The following is a 22,833-nucleotide window of genomic DNA, read 5'->3' as shown; positions in this document are numbered from 1 at the left end:
CACCGTGATCAACAAGTCTAGACGACGATCAATAGTAACGAGGAAGCAGCAAGCGTAAGGGTGACAAAGACAGATAGATTTTCTCCCTTCCCCAGACTGCTATGCTTGAGATTACGCTGCACGTAGTATTTTTCAGAGTATGATGAAACATTACCCACTCTGTAGTACATGCTGCATTGAGAACACGAACTCAACGTTCTTGTTTCTTTTAAGTAGAACGCTACAAGATTCAGTTTTGCAACAATAATTAAAAAGCAACGAGACGGAGCGAGCTGAAATTTTTAAGATGAGAGCCTCGAATTAATTATCATTGCATGAATATTCATTGCATCATAGCACGCTTTGACTGAGTTTCAATTGAAATATAATTGTCTAAAATAAAATGTTAGTTACGTAAATAAGTACGAAACAGTTGAAATCAGTATTTCAAAGACAGAAATTAAAAAAAAAAGTTGCTCCATATTATACATATAAATATGAAGTACAATATGAAGTAAGAAAATAAGCCGAAATATTTGTTTAAATTTACACTAAGGCAACTTTTATTTTACACATAAAAAGTTTCGTGTAAAAATACGGCAAATGTACGTAACGTTTAAAGTGCTTTACTCGTCTACGTCGAACGAAACCACGGTGGGAACCGTAGTGCCCTCCATTCTAGTACCTCCCTCCCCTCGTTGGAGGCTTGGAAAACCTGTTTCAAGGATACCTACATACCCCCTACTGAATTCAATTTGTACGGTACTGTCAGTGTAATGCTTTGTACACAAGTTTCACATATAAGCTAAAAAAAATCGTATTTAATTGACCGTTGTGAAACAAAAAGTACATTATGCTAGAAAGTTATAAATTAATGTAATATGCAGAAGCAGATTTTTTAATTAGATATAGCTTTTATGCCAAAAAATAAAACTAATTTATAAAAAGATTTAATTATAAAAATAATGGTAAAACAATAACCACAAGAGTACAAAATAAAATTAGAAGTTTATTTTCTCGTCATTTATATGGCATATGACAAAAGGGTTGATCAAAAAATTTTACGTGCTGGTTTCATAGAAAAGAGGTTTTAGTTGACCATTTTGTGTTTCTAACTTTGTTTCCAAATATGACATAAAATAATATTATTTCACCTGAACGTTAGTAAAAGTAATTTTAAATAATTACTTGTAATGTGTCTGTAGAATGAATATTCAATTTACCTTTCACTTTTTTAGAATTTTAAACGAATAGCTAGCCGTTATGTCATTTTAGCCTTACACCCTGGTTCTACTACCAACTTCGTTTCGTTAACAAGTAAAGGCAATATTTGTGAACCAGGAAAAAATAATTAACGGACGAAAGTGGAAATCTTAAGATTTAAATCTAAGAAAGTAGACACAGGATGACCGCTAGACTGCAGAACACAGATAAGAGTGTTTCTGACGCAGAAGTCCAAAATAGATAACGCATTTGCGTCAAGCGGGTATTTTTCAAGCGCCCAAGTGTAAACCTAGCGCGTGCCATACGCAGTAATTCCCTGGTATAATATTCGCTAGACTTATACGTTGCGATCACAAATCAAATATATGTTCACTTTCTTAATGTTTTTAACTCACAAATAGCAAAGTTCTACACCGCTCGGCTGCGTGAGATATGAATCATTCTAACAAATCACTTCGCAATATGCACTGTTTTATAAGATCATGATAATGCAACATCGATCACGATGTGTAGATGCGTGTGAAAAATATAACAGAAAGATATATGCGACTTTTATACATTTCGATCAATCCACTAAAAACTTTCATTAAAGTAAACGTGCATTAAAGTATTATTTTTTAATAATTATTAAAATCACATGTAGTAGGTTATACTTTCAACCTAGTAAGAACTTTATTAAGTATTTATAATTACAAGATTCATTCATTCATTCATTCATTTTGTCAATTTTTTTTAAGTCCGCTAATACCTTTACTTTCACGACATTTCTTTATCAGACTACTATTGTTTATTCACAGGTTAGTCTGGCCATCACCTTGGCGCTAATGGTTCACACGGAAAAATGTTAAATAATAAAAAAACAACACGATGCCTGCATCTGAAGACAAGGTCGATGCCGTGGTATTTTGGGATGCGGCAACGCGCATTCGACCTCAGTCGCCTGACTATACCGAGTTTCTGATTGATGGTCATGTTCCTCGAAATATTTTCTAAATACTTAACCGGTTATAGCAAAAAAGTAGAAAGTTTTATCACATTCCTTTACAGCTACAATATTTGTGGTTCGACAATTATTTTTCATATAATACTTAACAAATATATTAGTGATTAAAAAATAAAAACTTAAATATCTAGAGCGTAACATAACGCAAGTAGGAAGAGTCTGTTTAAGTTTTATGTATGGCAACCTTGATAAGCAATTGTTTAAAACTGTCGTCGCTCGTATGGGCTTAAACATTTACACCCATCCTATAGGAAGTTTGTAACAGAGGATATCATTACAAAAAGATAAGCTAATTTGAGCATACAAACTTCAGAGCCTTTTCACCTATTTAGAAAAATTTTAAAATACAATAATTTAAACAAAGCTTATAGATACTTTACAAAGTCGAAATGTTAATAAGACTATTTTAGTAAAAACTTTAGATCTTTGTTATTTTGTTAAAATGATACCTAAGTATTTTCTTTTGACTTTTCGGATAGTCACTGCGCGTTTCATTATATTTTGAATTCTAATATTAACATACACAGTGATTTAAAAAAGAAGGATTGTTTTTATTATTTTTATTTTTTATTATTTTTTACAGGTATACGGCAATGTTTTTAAGTTTACTCTTTTTAACGAAGCCTTTACTTCTATTTATCGTGAGAAAAATGAATAAATATCTTAAAATATTTAGTTTGGTTAATATATTATAATCATTAAAACCGGCCCCAATTCAACGAAGGCAGTTGGTTATGTTACTTCGATCCATTCATTCAAAACTTTATGGCTTTAGGTAATGTCATCAACGTATTTTAATTATGCACACCTTTGCTTATTTGCATTGTCTAATTGAAATAAATCATCATGCTAAATTAAAATAGTCACCGATCCGTTTAAAATTCTGTGAGTCATTCACAGCGCTATTGGGCCAACGACCCACTTTAATGCACTATGCACTACTTTAGACGTCTATACATCCACTATTGAATGTAAGCTTTCGTTCGTCCATTACTGGTATTCAAGAAGATACTCACAGTTTAGATTGACACTGCGTGAGAATTGATGTAACCTTGTACCGAATAACTTATAAAATAAATATTTGCTATCTTAAAATGTCTACAGTTCGTTTATCTTTTAGTGTAATAAAATGACGTAAAGCAAACAAGGTTTATATTCGTGGATACAAATATATAATATTTTTTTGTATTCATGATTTTTTGTACTTCAATTCAAACTATAGCTGTCTGGGCTCTGGGTAATCGCGTGTGCCTTCGATTTATAGAAATTACAGGCACGTGACATTTATTACAATAACCTTTATCAATGTCCTCCTGACCGAATTTCGATCACAGTGGCCAATCATCAAGATATGTTATAGTGCTCAAGGGAGTGCGCAAACAAAATACACTCTCTATTTCCTCACTCTCATAATCCGATGGATCGGAACGTAAACAGGACCGTAGAGAATTCAGGCGCAAATCAACGGCTTTCCGAGCTTCAGACTGCTACTAAGAAATAGTTAAATCAAAACCAAAAAATTCTTTAATGATGTGAACCGGGCATATGAGCCCAAGACATTTAGGTCCAGGTAATTAGCCACCAGACCCACAAACAGAGGCGACGAACTACTATTTATATATTAATATTTCCTATTATATATATAAAAGTATTTTTCTGCTTTTTAAATATTTTCTAAAAAAATGCTGTTACCTATTGTTACCCATGTCGAATTATTTTCGAAGAGATATTCGCTTGTTTCAGCTGCTGATCGAAATGGAATGAGATTAAGATTGAAAACAATAAAGTACACAGATTACAGTCGTGACGCGGTCAACTGACAAAAGATTAAGAGCTCGTCTATTTTCATGTTCAACATTTTACTCCATACACTAATAGAGTCATTAAGACATATCTAAAATGTAGTAGCATTATTTGTATTAATAATAATTATGTCCTATGCTATTCTAATAATTGACTGTTATTTATTTTCATTTCGAAAGTCATGAGTCATTAAAAACTGAATAACTTGAGTATTCCTTACGTACTCATTGTTTATTAAAGCATATTTACTTAAATCATTGTATGTAAATAACATTTTTAAAAGTTCAGCTCACCTCTGAATCACGCCTGTATATATTATATGATAATTAAACATACCGATTTTCCAAATTATAAATTGTTAAAAATAATAGAATAACGAGAAATTAAATATGTCACTTACATATACAAACTAGTTTCACACGTAATCAAATTTAATATTAAATGTCACCCCTTTGTATTGGCACAGTACTTTTGAATTATTTAGATTTCCTACTTAAAATTATCCTAGTTAAATTTAGTATGAGTAAATAAATAATACATACATTAAAACTCATTAGAATGATATTTTATTTTAATCGAAGCATTGATAATTTTTATATAATGTAACATTTACTTAAATATAAACATTTTAAGCTTTGCGAAACGGTAATTTAAAAAACGAAATATAAAAGATAAGTAGGTTTACAATTCACATTGCGTTACACATGTATAAATTCAAATTTTGGATATCGTTTTAAAATAATAGAAATAAATCTTACTACACACCTAATTATTTTCTTTAATCTTTATTTTTATCGTGACGAAACTACTAAACCGTGAGAATTCGAAGCGGAAACAAATTTTAACGATAACGATGATGATTTAGCCGTATATAGAATGCATACACCGCAATTTCACGGCCTGAAGCTTCCGTCGATGTATTGATAACATTGTCAAATATATACAAAATGTGCTTCGGGTGGGCACAACATGAACTATCATAATTAATTCTGTAAATATTTCTTCTGTAAACAGTCTCAGGATTGTTTAATACGTCATATGTTTAATATTTTATGCCAAGGCCATATTCAGGATATCCCTATTTGATATTTCGGTATAATGTTGTATTTAAAACTAAAAACTTTGAAATGATAATATATAATTCAGTGTTTGTATTTAGTAATTTTAAACTATATATTTTTTCTTTGTTTTGAAAGACGGCAAGTCTTCTACTTTCTTTAGTAGAAAACGCTGATTTTATGTGTTTGTAGTAAAATCGTAAATGGAATGATAAACCTTTGGACTTGCGAATTAATTTCTGATACTTCTAACCTACATTTTACAAAACCAATTATTATTATTAATATTAATGTACATATTCATTCGAAGGTTAAGGACCTAAATACATTAGATATGCAGGTAATTATTGAGCAGGAAACGATAAAACACTTCAAATCACAGGCTTACATAAACAAGGTTTCGTTTAGAAACAAGTAAGTTATTGAACATAAACTAAAATTAATTCCTGTATATAATTAACTACTTTACGTAATACCGACAAAATTTTGTTATAGTTGGATAGATAAGGAATGTAAATATAATTAAACAATTTAGAGCCTCTATATAACAAGGCATATTTACAAGTATTTTAATAAAATCTTTGCTTATTTACACTTTGTACCCATCTACTTAAATTGCATTGTAGATCTTAAAAACAGCAAAAATATTTGTTACATTATTATGCACGCGTTGTTTTATGTACCTACATATTCTTTGATTATCTTAAATGTACTATAATTTTAGTTTATATGAAAGAATATTACCATACATATAGCATAATGTACAAGGTCTGACGTCACAACTTTCGTAAATATCTTTGGTCATGCATATTTGCACAATGATTCTTTGTGAGTGTTTAGTTATGTTTAAAAAGAAATTCTGCTTATAAATATAATAGTAATATGTACTTTGCTTTTATTGCATCAATTACACTTTATAGTTACATTATATTGTTTCGGCGTAATATATTTGTTTTTATTATACCTATATATAGGTATTATTAGTATGATTTTCCGTAAGTTATCCATTTTAGTTATATGCATATTTATGTAACGTGTGTTATTGATATTTTAATACTATTGTAAAAATATTAACATATATATAATAAAAATGAACTATGTAAAATGGTGATTATTAAAATTATTGCTTATGTTGCCCTTGTTTATACATTTATTATGTTTTGACTTGTTTGTATTGATGTGTTTGGTAAGACCAATTCAACATAGTTATCGGTATGTACATGTATATACAATAAGTAATATAAGATATTATTCCAGTAAGAATCCTATATGAATGTATTGCATTAACCTTTATTTTTAATTCATCTTACCTCAGTCTTCGTTATTCGATGTCGTGCTAACTTAACGACGGCAAAATTTCCTTTGCCTATGGTCCTTTCTATGTCATAAAAACCCACCCTAATGGGGGTTTTAGCAGGACGTTCACGATCCGCCATTGTTGATTTGCAAATCATCAAATTTTACGATCAAATACACCTCACAACTTATTCAACTTTTTGTAATAATACTAATTTTAAGTCATTCAACACTATTCAGTCGTAACACTTAACAGTTAAAATATTAGTAACACAAAAATTGGAGAATCTTTGAACACTGTAATATTTATTAAACAAAGTTAACGAATTCGTGTACTACACATTAATATTTGGCTATAAGTATCCAACAATGTTACTTATTCGGTGTGAATTAAAATTGTATCAAAGGTTCTAATTTGCTACAGTTCAATGCGCCTAAATATACGGATCCAGTCTACAAAGTATTTTATACAGTCACTTGCACACAGTTATTTAGCTTATGCTGCACAATATGTAATTGTGTACAAAATTTATTTACAAATGATAGAAAATCGCGCAGAGGCGGCGCGCGTATCGTACGCTAGGAAATCATGACGCCGCCGCCTCACCGGCTGTCAACCGGATACTGAACTCGTGCCTTTGATCGACTTCTCGTCTCTCGAGTCGAGTGAACGAGTCTCGAGTCGAGTACTCATACAGAATAGCCACTACCTGCTTGGACGCGAAACACGCGCGCTTTTAGCGGCCATGTTACTTTTTGTGACGTCATTGTATTGGCATTACATATTTACATCCATAAGGGTCCGTTCACACAGACCGGCTCGGAGAGCATCGGCCTGCTTTTTTCTTTTCACACAGACCGGGTCGCATACGCTTGGAATTGGCCGGAGCGGAGCCGCCAACTATTTCACATCGACCGGCTGGAAGAGATCTGAAAGCGGGTGCGAGCGAGAAAGAGCACGCAAGCGGAGCCGGTCGGCTCCTTTTATTACTTCACACGAAGCGCGTTCAGGCATTTTTAATGACAAAAAAGGTGCAAATGCAAAAATAAACTTTACTACAATCACTCAAAACACTGTTTCCAACGTGATAAAAATCTGCTCTCCTCTCCGAGCCGGTCTGTGTGAACGGACCCTTACTGTATTACTGTACCTATAGCCTATATTTATACCTAATTGGTTATACGTCCAAATAATAATTATATTATATAACATTATTTTACAATATCTATGGTATATTTAAACAAAAATTAGATGAATACGAAAACTACTGGTTTATGGTACTTTACTTAATTAGTAAATTTAAATAAAACCTAAAAATAAAAGTATTACTTATTATCTTATTAGATTATGTTTAGTTTATTATGGGGCATGTTATTGGTACCATTTTTTTTTACATTTACTTGTGTAAAGTATGTTCGTGTCTATAATTTAGAGTTTGTAATGATACACTCAGTACGTACTTTAATTCAAAAAGAAAACGTTTATTTGCAAATATAAACTATTTAGCTTTTACTTACTTTCAAGCATAAATTAATTAAATCAGTCGATTCACAAGAATCAAATATCTTTTGGGTGGAAATAAAGCATAAAAAATAAAAACTTGAAGATTAAGCAGTAAAGTAGTGGTGTTTTTTTTTTGGGTAAAGTACTATTCGCCTTGGCAACACTAATTTTAACATGGTAACCCCAACAAGATTCATCATTTTTGCAATGTGATTGTGGAGGGATTTAACTTGGACTTGTTGTAAATTTAATATATTTCCTTAAATATTTTCGTATATCCCGTTTTGAATTACTAATTTTTCTATATTAATCAATCGTAACTTAAGAACGTAGATTAGCATCGTCAAACCACGTTTTCTATCGTAGTAATAGTAATACATTTATACCAAGATGTCGGTAATACTCTTACGATTTTGACAAGAAAATGTTTGTATAAAAATAAAATGCTTTTGTGAAATTGATATGAGCTTATGATTGTTTAAATGTGTAAATAATATAGTTAGAAATCCACCAATATGAGTCAACTCGCCGAAGAAAATTTACAGAATATCAATTGCAGTCAGAAAAATGCAAGTATGAAAAATAAAAGTAAAAAGGCCAAAGATCCTCCGAAAACGAATGATGAAAAAAAAATGTGGAATGAGGACAAATTAAGTGAAGCATTAGTTAATACTCTTCATATTAACAATCTTAATAGTAACTTAACTAATGGCACAAGTGACCATTCTAAAGATAGTGTCAATGTTTTAAATGTAGAATCTATAATAGCACAAGACGCGGCACCTAGTGAAGTCAAGATGAATGTAAATAGTGTACAGTGTAGTGATGTCGTGAAAAGTAGACAACATCACGATAATGTCTCCTTAAACAAGGTCAGGTGTAGTGGGATAGATGAAATAGAAAACTTTGAAAAATCGTCATCTCCCCAAGAAGATTCTGAAAAAATTGAAATAATATCATATGAATCTGAATTACAAATGCCAGAAATTATGAGACTTATACAGAAGGATTTGTCAGAACCTTATTCTATCTACACATATAGATATTTTATTCATAACTGGCCTAAACTTTGCTTCTTGGCTAGTCACGAAGGAAAATGTATTGGTGCCATTGTTTGTAAGTTAGATATGCATCGAAATAATGTCAAAAGAGGATACATAGCAATGCTGGCAGTAGATGAGAAATATAGGAAAAAGAAGATAGGTTCTAAATTAGTACAGAAAGCAATAAGGGTGAGATATTAGATAAATACAAAGTATTGGTATATTTTATATAATACTTGTAGTCAATATATAATAATGTAATCAATGAAGGCAGATAATGCCTTCAGGCATTAAGTCCGCCTTTTGTTCAAACTACATATTGTGGTGGTCAAAAAAGTTTTTAAATAAATAAATATGATATTTAGAAAAAATATATATTAAAAGAGACTGAGGCAGAAGATTACAACACTGCGAGACATAACTGTTGCAGCTGTTAGAAATTTAAACTTACTATAGGACCTTGCAATGATTTTATTTGACAATCATAAATTACTACTTATTATAAAAAAATAAAACATTCACCAATCTGTACATTTATATTGGTAATTAAAGCATTATATGTTAATTAAAAGCAAACTCTTATCACAATGTATAAATATAATATAAATTTCTAATAAGAAATGTTGATTATACTCAATACATGCTAATAAAACATATCCTGTGACAAGATTTTTAATGTTATAAATAAGATTGAACAATAAAAGTAAATATAATTTTATTGTTCAATCTTATTTATGACTAGCATAATCATAACAGTTATTATATTTTCAGGCAATGATAGATGACAATGCAGATGAAGTTGTTTTAGAAACAGAAATCACAAATAAACCAGCGCTAAAACTTTATGAGAACTTAGGCTTTGTGAGAGACAAACGCTTATTTCGATACTATCTAAATGGAGTAGATGCACTGCGGTTGAAGTTATGGCTAAGGTGAAAAAAGTAGGTAACAAATGAGAGATTCTCAATGTTGTGCTCTGGTGTCATCACGGTCTCAGGCATATATTATATTAAAAATCCTACTGTTGTTAAACTGATAATATATCATAAGCCTGCCATGTGGATTTTAGCCAAATGTATAGTTTGTTTAAATTTTTTTTTATCATGTGATATGTGTTATTTTATCTAATTTATGAGTTAAATTTGTTAATGAGAATGTTTACTACTATTTCTTTTAAAATCTCAATAACTAAATTGTTGATATCCTATCTTGAAATACACAACTTTGAAGAACAACATTGTATCTATTATTTCACCACTTGGATTAATCACCCTATTTTAATTGCATATCTTTTTTATGAATAATACATTAAACATTTATTACAAAAGCTCATTTTTTCCACAAACTAGGCTTTCATTTTAAAATTATAATTACTTTTAATTATAATTGATTGACACTATAAAATAGTGCCATCTAGTTAACCTATGAAAGTGGTAGTGGTATACAAAGTGTTATTAATATAACTAATTATATTAATACAACATTACCCTTCCTTTCAACTTAGCTGTAGCAGAATGTATGATACACCGGGAAAAGAAATACTGGATCTTTTTTGTATCCCATTAAATTCTAATAAAAGTCGTTTCTTTATATATTTTTTATTCATCATAAATAGTGGAAGCTGTATTAAAATGTGAATGTAGCAGTATTAGTTGAAGCACCGTCATAGATAAAAGTGTTATTAACAGGTTTGTATTGCTTTGTAATTATTTTAATAGCTTCATGTGCAATACATCCTCCAAGAAAAGCTGAAACACTATGAATCTCTGCTCCACCATATCTACACATTTCATGAATGTGATCATCCTTAGGAAATGGTGTACAAGATATATCACTAAGCAATTTAGTAACACATGTTTTCAGCTTTGCAATGTCTCCCTCTGGTTCCCATTCTCCTGGTGCTCGACAGTGTTCCGATTGAAACTTTTCAGCAGATCTTAAAAGAATATAATGAACCATCATAACATCTGGTTCTTCCAGATATCTTGCTATGTATGATGCTATGGTATTGCCCAGTTTATATTCTTCGGCTATATTTGAACCTTTCATTAAATGTAAATCATGGGAATGTCTACAGAAAAGTTTCACATCTGCTTCACTGATACTATCACAATGTAGTTGTGCAACAATTTCCTGTACCTTTCTATAAATAATTTCAGCTTCCATAGCTGCTTGGGCACGATATATACTTTGAAGTTTTACATAATGTTCTGTTGATGTTGTCATATCAGGAAGAACACCTCTTAAAGGTAGCTTACCTTTTCCTTCGGCTTCCACAAAAGCTTTTAGGGCTGAACACATTATCCAAAATGGTGAACTCTCTTTAGTTAAATTAATTGCAGAGCTACAATAAATAAGATCTTGAATTTTTACGGGTAAAAATGTAGGTACTAAAGCAGTATTAACTGCTCTTAAAGCTTCATTAAAATTTTCTTCTTCAATTGGTAAACCGTTTTCATCCTTTCTAAAAAAATCTTGTATTACATCCTTAATTTCATTTTTCTCTTTTCTGCTCATAGGCCATCTATTTTGATTAGTTGTTTGCCATTTTTGTACTGCTTTATATAATATAATAATCCAAGGAATGTGACCATGATCTTTTAAGTCAACAGTATCTATGTCAAAAGCATCTAAATATTCAGCAAGGATGGGAAATGGTACATCTAAACGTAGATCAATTTGCTCATTTTCAGGATGAGTTTCAATTATTGTATGTTCATTCATTTGTATCCTGAATGATCCTAAAAACCCAACAGATCTGCATAAAATAAAGGGTATATTCAGATCCCACAAATGCTGTGCTAGATCCTGAATGGTTTTTTCTCCAATACATGTGGCTATGACAACATTGAAAGATTTAAAAAAATCAGGATTATCACGTAGTATTTGTTCTGCTGGTTCATACACAGCATGCCCCTGTACAGCAGGATTTAACTCTAATAAAAGTCTGAGAGTTTCAGAGCCCCTATTAAGCCCTTTACTCGAGCATTCCAAAAAAAAATTACTGCCAATATCTTCATCACTTACTAAGTTGTGATCAACTATAGTAATTGCTCCTACACCAGGTAAAACAATTGACTTTAATATTTCCGTACCTAATGCAGAAGCATTTATTAAGCAAATATGTCCATTTTCTAGTGCATTTTGCCCATGGTCCCCCCAAAGTCTTAATTGCCGGTCGTATTGCTTATTTTTTTCACTTTGTTCAGGTGATTTAGGAGACGGAGAAGCCATAACTTAATTAGTTACTATTACTACTATTAGATACTTGACAAATATAAATAAATTCCTTTTCTTAGAGACACTTTAAATATTAATTCAAGCGTATTTTTATAAGTTAAACTTATGAGGAAGAGCTAATTAAATATTAATAAATGTCAAGTTATAATGTCTATGTCTAGAAAGGATAGTGATGTTACATGAATTATGTATCTAGACTCCTATTCCTATTTATTTATAACTTCAATTTTATTTTTTATTTTACAAGTACTAATTGATATTGATAATTAAAAGTGTATTCATATTAAAATTTTAGGTTTATTTCAAAAGAAATCTTAATATTTTAAGTTGTAGAAAATATCATGGATTTTATGTACCATGTTTGCAATTTACTTTTAATTTTATTTGAACATTATGCGTTTAATTTTTATGTATGATATGTGAATAAATGGCATGTGAACTAAGTACTTTATTCACATTTTATATTTTAAACTAGGGAAAATATACTTAGCAGTTTTGTTTATTAAATCTTGAATGTGTGAAAATCCCTAACTTAATTCAATAATATGAAGAAGAAAATAACTGAAATGACGTTGTCATAACCTTGAGCCTTGTGTAATCTGTATTTGATACCTTTAAAATATAGATCAAATTAAAAAAAGCAAACATAGCGACCTCAAAGAGATCGTGAGATGTTATTTGATTTTAAAAATAAACAGGTGATTGTGTATGGAAATGAATTTACAGACCCTATTCCAGGATTTTAATCCTAGGTAAAATAAAGATATTTATATGAATGGTGTGTATCTAACACGAAATAAATGATTTTTTTATTTTGTTTTTATTTTTACTAGCAAATTCGTCGTACATACTTGTTTGTTGATATTCACGGCACTATTGGCATTAAAATTGGATAACACTATAACTTGGTCTTACTGGGCAGTCTTCACGCCTATATGGACATGGAAATTCTTGGTTGTTCTTGGTGCTACAGTTGGTACATATGTTTGGTGGCAGTATCCGCATTTCAGGTTTGTATAATATTTTTTAGTATTCATAAATTATTATTTTAATATGGAAAGTTGTATTTGAATCTGCCCAGTTACCTACTTTAAAAAATTAGTTTAATAATAAAGAGGGGAGCCTCCTGCTCTCATAGCAATGGATAATAATATAACAATATTTATGTTTTTATTTAATTAATTATTGTATATTTCTGCCGGATTGAATTTTATGGTAGTCTGTGTTCCATTGGGACCAAAGTTTATCTAGTTAAAGGATTAATAATAAAAATAAATGTTAACTGTATTATGATTGTTATTATGAATATTTTTCTTATTGTAATTGTAGTACAAACACATATTTTGTTCATTTAAGTCTATGAAGTAAACTAAATGTAACAAAATTGTATAGTTATAATGCAGTTACGCCTCATAGTCTATAGTGTTTTACTAAAGTGTTTAACACAATGTTTGATTTATTTTTACTATTACAGATTGGAAGGTGAAGCCTATATTCACTATAAAGCAATGTTAATAAGCCTTGCTATACATTTGATTCTCCTTATGTTTGAGCTACTTGTATGTGACCAGTTAACAACAACTCGCCATGTTTGGATACTTGTCTTTATACCATTAATTTTTATAAGCATAGTTTCAATAGCCATCTGTATATGGTGTGTGAAACATGATCGTAGCTATGAGGTAAGTAAAAAAACTTAAAGTACTTTAAATTCTCTTTTTAGTACACAACCATTTTGGCCATTACAGTAAAAAATACTTATGCTTAATATTATAGATTAAATATGAAATGAACCTTATTACTAATCTGGTAATTAATAACTCAGCTGCATATGATGACACTATTTTTTTATTTAAAATGTTAAGGAATATAAATATACGTTACAGTAAATAAGTATAGTGATAATATGGTAAGTGGTCACTGGCATGGTTATTGAGAAAATAATGCCAACATGCTTCCAATTTAGTGAGCTATTACTTAGTCATGTATATCACCCAATAAAGGGTTATATGTATGATAAAGAATTGTGGAGTTAGTATTCATTGATTTCTATGCACGATAAATAATAATTCGATTTTATTTAATTAGCTATATAACATAATTGTAGAAAAAGAGAACTACTGAATTTCTTGCCGTTTTTTCTCAGTATAATCTACATTCCGAACCAGTGGCTACATTAAATTTAATTCAATTTTGTAAAATGACATTTGAACATGCTTGCAAGGGCTTACTTGAATAAATAATAAACTGATTTAATGAGAAGCTGGTTGGCATGATTGGTAGATACTTGCCTTTCACACGCAAGGTTGTGGGTTCAATTCCCACCCAGGACAGACATTTGTGTGCATGAACATGTCTGTTTGTCCTGAGTCTGGGTGTAATTATCTATTATGTTACCTGAATGTGTTGGTCAAAACATTTTTCTAATATTTTTTTAAATATTAGGTTCTTGCATATGAAATTGGCGTTTTGTTCGGGAGGAATATAAAGTCAATTTTTTTTTGTAAAATATATATAATTAATAAAAGTATGCACCATTGTTATCTATGCACTTTTGCCATCTCATAGGTAGCTAATTGATCCCTTTACTAAAAAAACCATGGGGGCGAGAATCAATAAACTCTTTGAAGGCGGTTTGGACTGCCGCATCGGAGTTGAATTTTTTTCCTTGTAAGAAGTTGTCCAAATTCCGGAAAAAATGGTAATCTTTTTTGGTTGGAGCAAGGTCCGGGGAGTACGTGGATGTCGCAGACATTCGAATTGTAGCTCATCTAACTTAGTGGTTGTTTGTTGTGCAGTGTGTGGTCTTGCGTTGTCGTGAAGCAGCAGTGGCCTAGAGCGATTGACACCAATCTCGGTTGTTTAGCAGCTAGTTCTTCCTTCTTGGTTTGCAGTTGCTGACAATAGATTCTGCCGTAATTGTTTGCCAGATTTTAGAAAGCTGTAGTGAACGACACCGGCTCTAGTCCACCAAACACTCACAAGTAACTTTTTCTGAGTCAATTTCCGTTTAGGGCAGGATTTGGCTGGGTCTCCAGGGCTGAACCATTGCGATGAGTGCTTCTGATTATCGTACAGTATCCACTTTTCATCACAATTAATGATTCGATTTAAAGTCCCTTCATTATTGTGTCGGTTGAGCAAAGTAACACAGCAGACGACGCGTGTTTGCAAGTGCGATTTACTCAATTCATGAGGTACCCATCGTTCAAGTTTTTTTACGTTCCCGATTTGCTTCAAGTGGATTAGATTAATACAGTTTTATCACTTACCCCGAAGCCTACAGCTATCTCTGAAGTGCTTTGTGTTGGATCCGCTTCCACAATAGCCTTTAATTCTTCATTTTTCACTTTGGTCTCCGGTCGTCCACGGGGTTGGTTCTGAAGTTCGAAATTTCCAGAACGAAAACGTTAAAACCGAAAACATACTGTGCTTTTTTTTGCGACACCAGCGCCGTACACATATTTAATCCTTCGAGCTGTTTCTGCAGCACTGGTGCCACGGTAGAAATCGTACTCATAAATATAGCGATATTTTATGTTTTCCATTGTGTGGTAATAAGCGACGCCAAAGAAAAAAATAATGAGGAAAAAACAAATAAATGACTGTTTTCAAAACTCAAATGTACCAGCTAAATGAATTTATAAATTTGAATTTGGAATTCTTAACCAAAGAGGAGATATTTCAGATCAAAGTGGTCAGTACGACAAAACGCTAATTTCATATGTAAGGACCTAATATAAGCGTACTTAATACTATTTGTATAGTGTATATAAATAAGTATGGTGAATTAATTGATTATTTACAGTTGGAGTTGTTCTGTGCTGTAAATATACTTCAATTCATATTTCTGGCATTGAAATTGGACGACTTCATCAATTGGTCCTGGGAGGTTGTATTTGTGCCGCTATGGATACTCATGTGTCTGAGCCTAGTAGGTGAGTGTATGTATGATTTTATATTTTACAAAATTTAGATTGACTGATAACTTGATAGGATAGCTGTCGTTTTTATGACATATTTGTTGTACAACAGTAATGGTAATCATTGAAACAAGGACTTAAAAGTAAAATTGTATATTTTAGTATCGAATACACATTGATTTATGTTTTATCTTTGTTAACTATTACTATAGTACCAAATATTTTTTTTAGAAATTTAAGCTTCAAAACAACCAATGCTTTTATTTTATACAAAATAATTTATCGCTACATAGTATCTATATTAAATTAATATTTATTTATAATTCTACGTTTTCTTTGTTCTAGGGGTGCTATACAGTATAATATTCGCTGGAATTCTGCTACGCACGCCTGAGGTGAACATACAGCAACGACGGACCAGTTTCAACTCTGCTTTGGCTTATACTTTCACTGTTATACCCATATTAGTGTTTCAGGTATAATTTCTAAATATGATATAGTTTAAATATATATATGAATCGCATTTTAATCTAATCTAAGGTGTCGTATAACACACCTATTTCTCTCTTCTTTTTAAATTTGCTATGCGGACGTTTAATTCGGCCACCTAATTGTAAGTGGTCACCATCGCCCATAGACATTGACGCTGTAAGAAATATTAACCATTACTTACATAGTCAATGCTTCACGATTTATGGAAACTGAGATGTTATGTCCCTTGTGTCTGTTTTTTTAATGACTCCTTTACATTTTAAACCGCAATACAACAATACTAGAGTTGGCGTTAAAACACGTCATGAGTGGGTGATACCTACCCAGGTGGGCTTGCACAAAGCCCTACCACCAAGTAAATTATACATTTATATCTGAAAACTTATACACTTTAATTTTATATAAATAGTTAAGTACATTCCGTAAATTAAAAAAAAAATTGTGTATATTTTCTCGACGATTTTAATAGTAAAAATGATTAACTAAAGAATGTCGTGTTCCAACAGGTCTTGCTGACGAACAAACTCGACGATGGTCTAGACCTCTCATACATCGTGGTAGTCAGCCCACTGTTTGTGACATACGCGACACTCATTATCATGTCTTTCAGTTCTAAAGGAGGAAACAAATGTGAGTATTAAGACAGCCTTATATTACTCATGAATTATATTTGGGAAGTTTCTAATAATCACCCCTACTTTCCGATTGCGAAAGAGAAAGTTTTTGGGTATTGATAAACAAATTTATAAACTATATTAAGTTCAGCTGCCGCGGCTGTTGTTTTGGTAGGTTAATTAATGCTTAATCTATTTATGTACTCATAAAATCCGCTAAATTTTAAAACCAGAGGCATTTCCCGCGTAAACTTAAATAAAAGTAAACTTATTATACGTATTATATTTATTTAGTATATTATCGCAAACTGAAAAATTATCTTCAGATTATCCTTTCGTTTCTTTCATGTTTTTTGAAGATGACTATTAAGTTTCTTTAAAAAAATATCAGTGCCAGGTAAAATCTAATAAAATTAAGTACAAAGAAAATCGTTGCATAAAAACAATAAAAAATTCCGTATTCGTATTCCAAATTCGGAATACAAATGTTAGGATGAGAATGTATCATTAAATAAAGTTTAAATTTAATCAAGTGCATTAAATATAATTTATAATACAATGGTTCGTTATGGTCATGTGTATTCTGTGATTGCAAGTTAATTTTTGCTTTAGCTATTTTTTTTTAAATTCTAAATAAAAAAATATAAAAAGTACAAAATAGTCGCGAAAGTTTTTATCTCATTTGAGGTGATGTATCATTTTTAGGTTATAAAAATGTTCGGACAGAAAATTACAGTGAATAATGTTGGCAAAAAAACGATTATAAAATCAAATAATAAATGTCACCAAAAATATTATATGCTGTCACAAAAGTCCGATTAATAAGAGATAATAATTCGTACGGACATTTTCATACCGTGTATTTGTAAATGTAATGTTAAGTATAAACTTTAATGTGTACTTGAAAGACAATATTATATATTCATAAAACCTTGATAATGCGCATTTTTTATGTACGTTTTTTTTTTGTTTCAAATTATAACAATACACATCGTTATATATTATTCTTAAATTTGTTCATAAAATCAATATTATTTATAATAGAAACAATATTTGTTTTGAGAATGTGTTGTAATTTTTTAAGGTACCTATCATATTTCGGATGTAAAATGGGTATTTGTATTTCAGGGTGGTTTGGTATACGAAAGGACTTTTGTCAGTTTCTTCTCTCAGTGTTCCCCCTCCTACAGGAGTATGCAAACATTGCATACAATAATAATGCGAATAGAGGGTCGAACGGTATACCCGCCGAACCTCCTGTCACTCAAGAGCCGTACAGAGACGAGGAGGCTCACAGAAAAGTAAAAGAGAGCAAAAAATCTCAGAAGAATCAAAAGAAGAATGAAGCAATGAAACCAGTTGTGCCTGTGACCAGTATAGATATGCCGGATTGATGTTTTAGTAAATTGAAATCGGTTCGAAGTGCTGGAATGTGTGTTCACTTGATAGAAATTTATCCTTTGTAAATATCGAGCTTCTATGTGTAAAGCAATACAAATTGTTAAGTTTTATTAGCATTAGGCTATTACGTTTGTGTAGGAAATATCATTGGATATTAAAAAAATATGCATTGTTTATCATCGTTTTCAAGTATACGTTTTTTTTCCTCATTACTAATCGTATGTGTAAATGAAGCAATTGGTACATTTGTAACTAATCTTACTTTATTTTTAATTATGACAGATAAGCTCAAATAACCGAACGGTTTTGTTGTTTTTTTTTTTTTAATCTTGTTGTTATAGTGTAAATAGTGTGGGGACTTATCGTTTATCAGATTGATTTGCATGTGCAAAATGTACATAAAAAATAATTTAATATATAATGGTCTACATGTGTAGTGGTAGAGGTTAAAAATAGTAATCGCGTGTGTGTTGCTTATTATATTTCACTTCATTAGACGTTTATATTAATAGAATAACTGTAAAGACACTAATTACCAATAACCCATACCTTATTACTAATACTTTTCAAACTAGAACTATACGTTCAGCAAATTGCCTTTATTATGTAAATAATCTTCTTATTTTAATTCATTAACAGTTTATGTAACTCTGATCAGAGTCGGATTAACTGATTAGGATTTAATCTGAACACTCATTGCATCTCGCTCATCAGTTAATCCAATCATACAGACAAAGGTGGTGAATGTCAAAAAAAAACTAATGTGTTACTGCTGTCTCTTACTCTTCGACGGCAATTCTAAATTCTAATATTGAATACAAAAATATTTTTACACTTGTATGAAACACGTGGATTTAAAAAAATAATATATCAGGCTAAAATTTTGTTATCTAAAAATTTTGTGTGATATGTTTTAAAAGTCATGACGTAATAGTGTATCATAAACGTGTGATATGATACAAATATCAATATTGACGAGCCGGTTGGCGTGGTTGGTAGATACTTGCTTTCACGCTGAAGGTTGTGGGTTCGATTCCCACCCAGAACAGACGTTTGTATGCATAAACATATCTGTTTGTCCTGAGTCTGGGTGTAATTATCTATATAAGTATGTATTTACAAAAGAAAAGGAGTATATGTAGTATATCAGTTGTCTGGTTTCCATCGTACAAGCTCTGCTTAGTTTGGGATCAGATGGCAATGTGTGAATAATGTCCCAGGATATAATTATGATTATTATTAATAATGAGTTGCTGTGGCATACCCACAGTTGGCATTATGTTATATAACGCAGGTCTGTCATTGTTCTACAATGATCGAAGTAAGTTAAACTACACAAGCATAAATAAATCCCAATGTGACATTTATAATCTGTTCCGAAATTCGATTTGTAAAAATGTTTTTACAATTGAAGAGACGAGACGAGTGTTTTTAGCGCACCTTCTCCGCGAGAGTTTTAACTGTGCTTAAATTACAATATCAACTTGAAATTCTCTACACTTAAGGCATTTTTTTAAATATTTATCACCTTATATAAATAAATAAATGGTCATCTAATACCTCACTGACTAGTTTAGGACCACAAGGTTACATCTGTGTTATATATCCATATCATATAATAATAATATTTTTCCATAATTAGACTTATGTTGTAGATTCTAAAACATTTTTCAACGAATGAATTTTTTTAAAACATTTTTTATTTCACACTTTTCATGTGATGATCCGATTCGATTTCAATTGTAGAGAATTAAAGCGTAATAATATATCGTATTTTTTTTATCTGTACGAAGTACTAGATTTAATCTAAATTGATTCATTAATATTATATAATATACGAAGTTGTCTTAAATTCCATGAAGATGATATTTTATTTAATTTAACATTATATTTTCAATGTTCCGTGTTGTGTTGTGTTAGGTAACGAAAAATTTACAAATTTTTTTCTTCTCTAATATAGTTTGATTGTATCATTCAATTTGTCCTTTGGAACGAGGAATGGTGGCGGCTAGTGTGATGTCGTAATCCTATATCTCTACATGAATGAACTAAATAAATTAGGCGCCGTACCTGCATCACAAATGAGTCTTTTTGGGTTTCCAAATACTTTAAATGTTCTCATTGATAACAATTTTTTTTTAGTACTTATGAAAGGCTATTAATAAATTAGGCTACCAATAAATTAGAATAAAGTTGAGTCGTTTTACGATTTTTTCATTAATTTTTGCCGATTTCTTGTCATGCTTATAGTATGCCATCTCTATTTTAAACTCTCAAGTTTCAGTTGTCAGATTTTATGGCTAATGATTTAGGGCATTACTTATAAACGTTGCATAGAGGTTGTGTAGTTAAACACTGATTCTCTCTTTTTGACATCATCGATTTGATATTCGGAAGAAGAAGACAGCATTGTTTAACGAATCACTAGCTTAATAACATTTATAAGTAAGGATAATTGAACACAAGTAGTGCTATTTAAGCGGAAATATTTTTCGATGATTGTGTATTCTTCTTAAATGAAATGTTTACAATTTTATTAAAGTTTAAATTACATAGCAGCGAATAAAATCACTTTTAAAGTTAAAAAAAAATCAGTCTGTCTATGTCTAAAAAGATTTAAGGTCACATAAAATTTTAATCAAAAATTTTTTTTTGGTAATAGACAAGCGTTCTTTATGTAAATTATATTACCGATCTATAGATCAAAAGGTACGCGTATGGTTAAATAAAAAACTAAACTAAAGCTTTTATGATTTCGTGACTAACTTCAATCTATAATTTACAAGCTCTCCAAACATGTAGTTTATCATTTTGATGGATGAACATGAAAAATGATCACGAATGCATTTTCATTGTTACGATACGAAATTGAGAAACGGACTTATCTGTTTTGGAAAAAAAAATATTTAGACACATTTAGTTTTATCAATGAGTTAATCTGTTTATATACTTTTCATTAAAGAAAGCAATTACATTTCTTATATGGAAATATATTTTTTATAAAGTAAAAGTTAAAGATAGATAAAAACGGCAATTTTATTATTTTTTCTACTTATATGTAACGTTTGCCAGATATTTGAAAACTATTTGTTTTCAAATATCTGGCAAATTTAGGTCGTCAGCTTACTTCATCAAACAATGAGAAAATTTTCTAGTAATCTATAATGTATATATATAAAATACAGTATAATGAAATGGCGGCTTTCTTTAAGATATGTAACTTCTTTAGGTAATTGGGCTCTCACTATTTTTTTAATATTCTGTTATGTATGTGTACACCGTTTTTATATTTGAATTTAACTTATAGCTTCAAATAATATTTCAGCATTTTGGTTTATACTTTGGGAGACATATATGTAAAATATTATTGTATATATATTGTATTGAATATATGTTATAGAGGGGTAATCGACTGGTGGATTATTGTATCAAAGGGTGCTTTTCGATTTGTTTTGTAATTATCATCAAATAAATCATGTAATTTATTTACAGTCAAAAGTAAATGAATACGAATTAAAGATTAGATAGCAATTAAGCATCGACTGTACTTGATATAAATTGTTCATGAAATTATGTAAAGTAGCTGTTAGAGATCGCAATATAAATATTGTTAATAGAGTGTAGATGTATTTGTATAGTTGTACAGATAACGAAGAGATATTTATATTGTAACAATAACTTGTTTACTGTGATATATTCCTCCTAATGCTGCTTTGCAATACTGTATGTACGATTAGCAAATTCATTTGTTAAATAGTAACATTTATTTATTGTTCGTGAATAAAAATACTTGTACAATATAAAAGTCTTTATTTTGTAGTTTTTTTTTAATTTTATTTATAAGTACTATTGTGTACACTCATCCTTATTAACAATATCGTATCATATCAGCCATTAGGGAAATTGCTTTACGTAATCTTGCGCTATTTGCCTTGAGCGAACCTTGACTGCAATAGCAATTATCTATGTAATTTTAATAAAGCTCTGATTTAATAAAGTATAAAATCTAAAAAAAATAGGTAATTAAAACGAACGATGAATTAAAGATATCACACTTATCATTTAAGGTAAGCATTATTGCATTAAAAGTAAAGTTTTAAATTTTAGACAAAATGATCAATGTTTTAATATAAAAATCGCGCTTAATTTATTTAACAACAATCTAATAAATTACAATGACAAAATCCATTGTTCATTATTAAGTTAGTCCATTATGCCCAAGGTCGAGGTTGAACAGCCATAAAAACTTTAAC

General features: G+C 30.4%; 4 protein-coding genes across 5 annotated transcripts in view; 2 read left to right on the top strand and 2 right to left on the bottom strand.

Moving 5' to 3' along the window:
- Positions 1-7,055, bottom strand: part of LOC126769661 (serine/threonine-protein kinase SIK2) — a 41,900-nt gene extending 34,845 nt beyond the window's left edge. The window contains exon 1 of the mRNA XM_050488546.1: positions 6,378-7,055. Coding sequence (XP_050344503.1) covers positions 6,378-6,521 — 144 coding nt within the window. The 5' untranslated portion in view covers positions 6,522-7,055. The remainder of the gene's footprint in view (positions 1-6,377) is intronic.
- A 993-nt stretch (positions 7,056-8,048) lies between these two features.
- LOC126769696 (N-alpha-acetyltransferase 30-like) lies at positions 8,049-10,145 on the top strand. The gene is made up of 2 exons (XM_050488611.1): positions 8,049-9,099; positions 9,682-10,145. Exons 1-2 carry the CDS (start codon positions 8,383-8,385, stop codon positions 9,844-9,846), a joined length of 882 nt encoding a protein of 293 aa, XP_050344568.1. The 5' UTR covers positions 8,049-8,382; the 3' UTR covers positions 9,847-10,145.
- A 186-nt stretch (positions 10,146-10,331) lies between these two features.
- On the bottom strand, positions 10,332-12,293 carry LOC126769671 (NEDD8-activating enzyme E1 regulatory subunit). Its single transcript, XM_050488562.1, has one exon. It carries the CDS (start codon positions 12,142-12,144, stop codon positions 10,537-10,539), a length of 1,608 nt encoding a protein of 535 aa, XP_050344519.1. The 5' UTR covers positions 12,145-12,293; the 3' UTR covers positions 10,332-10,536.
- A 466-nt stretch (positions 12,294-12,759) lies between these two features.
- LOC126769684 (transmembrane protein 185B) lies at positions 12,760-22,388 on the top strand. 2 transcript variants are annotated; one of them, XM_050488593.1, is made up of 7 exons: positions 12,760-12,902; positions 12,984-13,160; positions 13,625-13,832; positions 15,959-16,088; positions 16,419-16,549; positions 17,072-17,195; positions 18,308-22,388. In XM_050488593.1, exons 1-7 carry the CDS (start codon positions 12,859-12,861, stop codon positions 18,571-18,573), a joined length of 1,080 nt encoding a protein of 359 aa, XP_050344550.1. In that variant the 5' UTR covers positions 12,760-12,858; the 3' UTR covers positions 18,574-22,388. The 2 variants fall into 2 exon arrangements, with proteins under 2 accessions (XP_050344550.1, XP_050344549.1); XM_050488592.1 differs by having other exon boundaries at positions 15,959-16,094.
- The last annotated feature ends 445 nt before the right edge of the window (positions 22,389-22,833 follow it).

This window comes from Nymphalis io, chromosome 7 (assembly GCF_905147045.1).
Source record: "Nymphalis io chromosome 7, ilAglIoxx1.1, whole genome shotgun sequence".
In the NCBI taxonomy this organism is placed as follows: Eukaryota; Metazoa; Arthropoda; class Insecta; order Lepidoptera; family Nymphalidae; genus Nymphalis; species Nymphalis io.
Note: the sequence above shows the minus strand (reverse complement) of the source record. Positions and strands in the feature narration are given on the sequence as shown.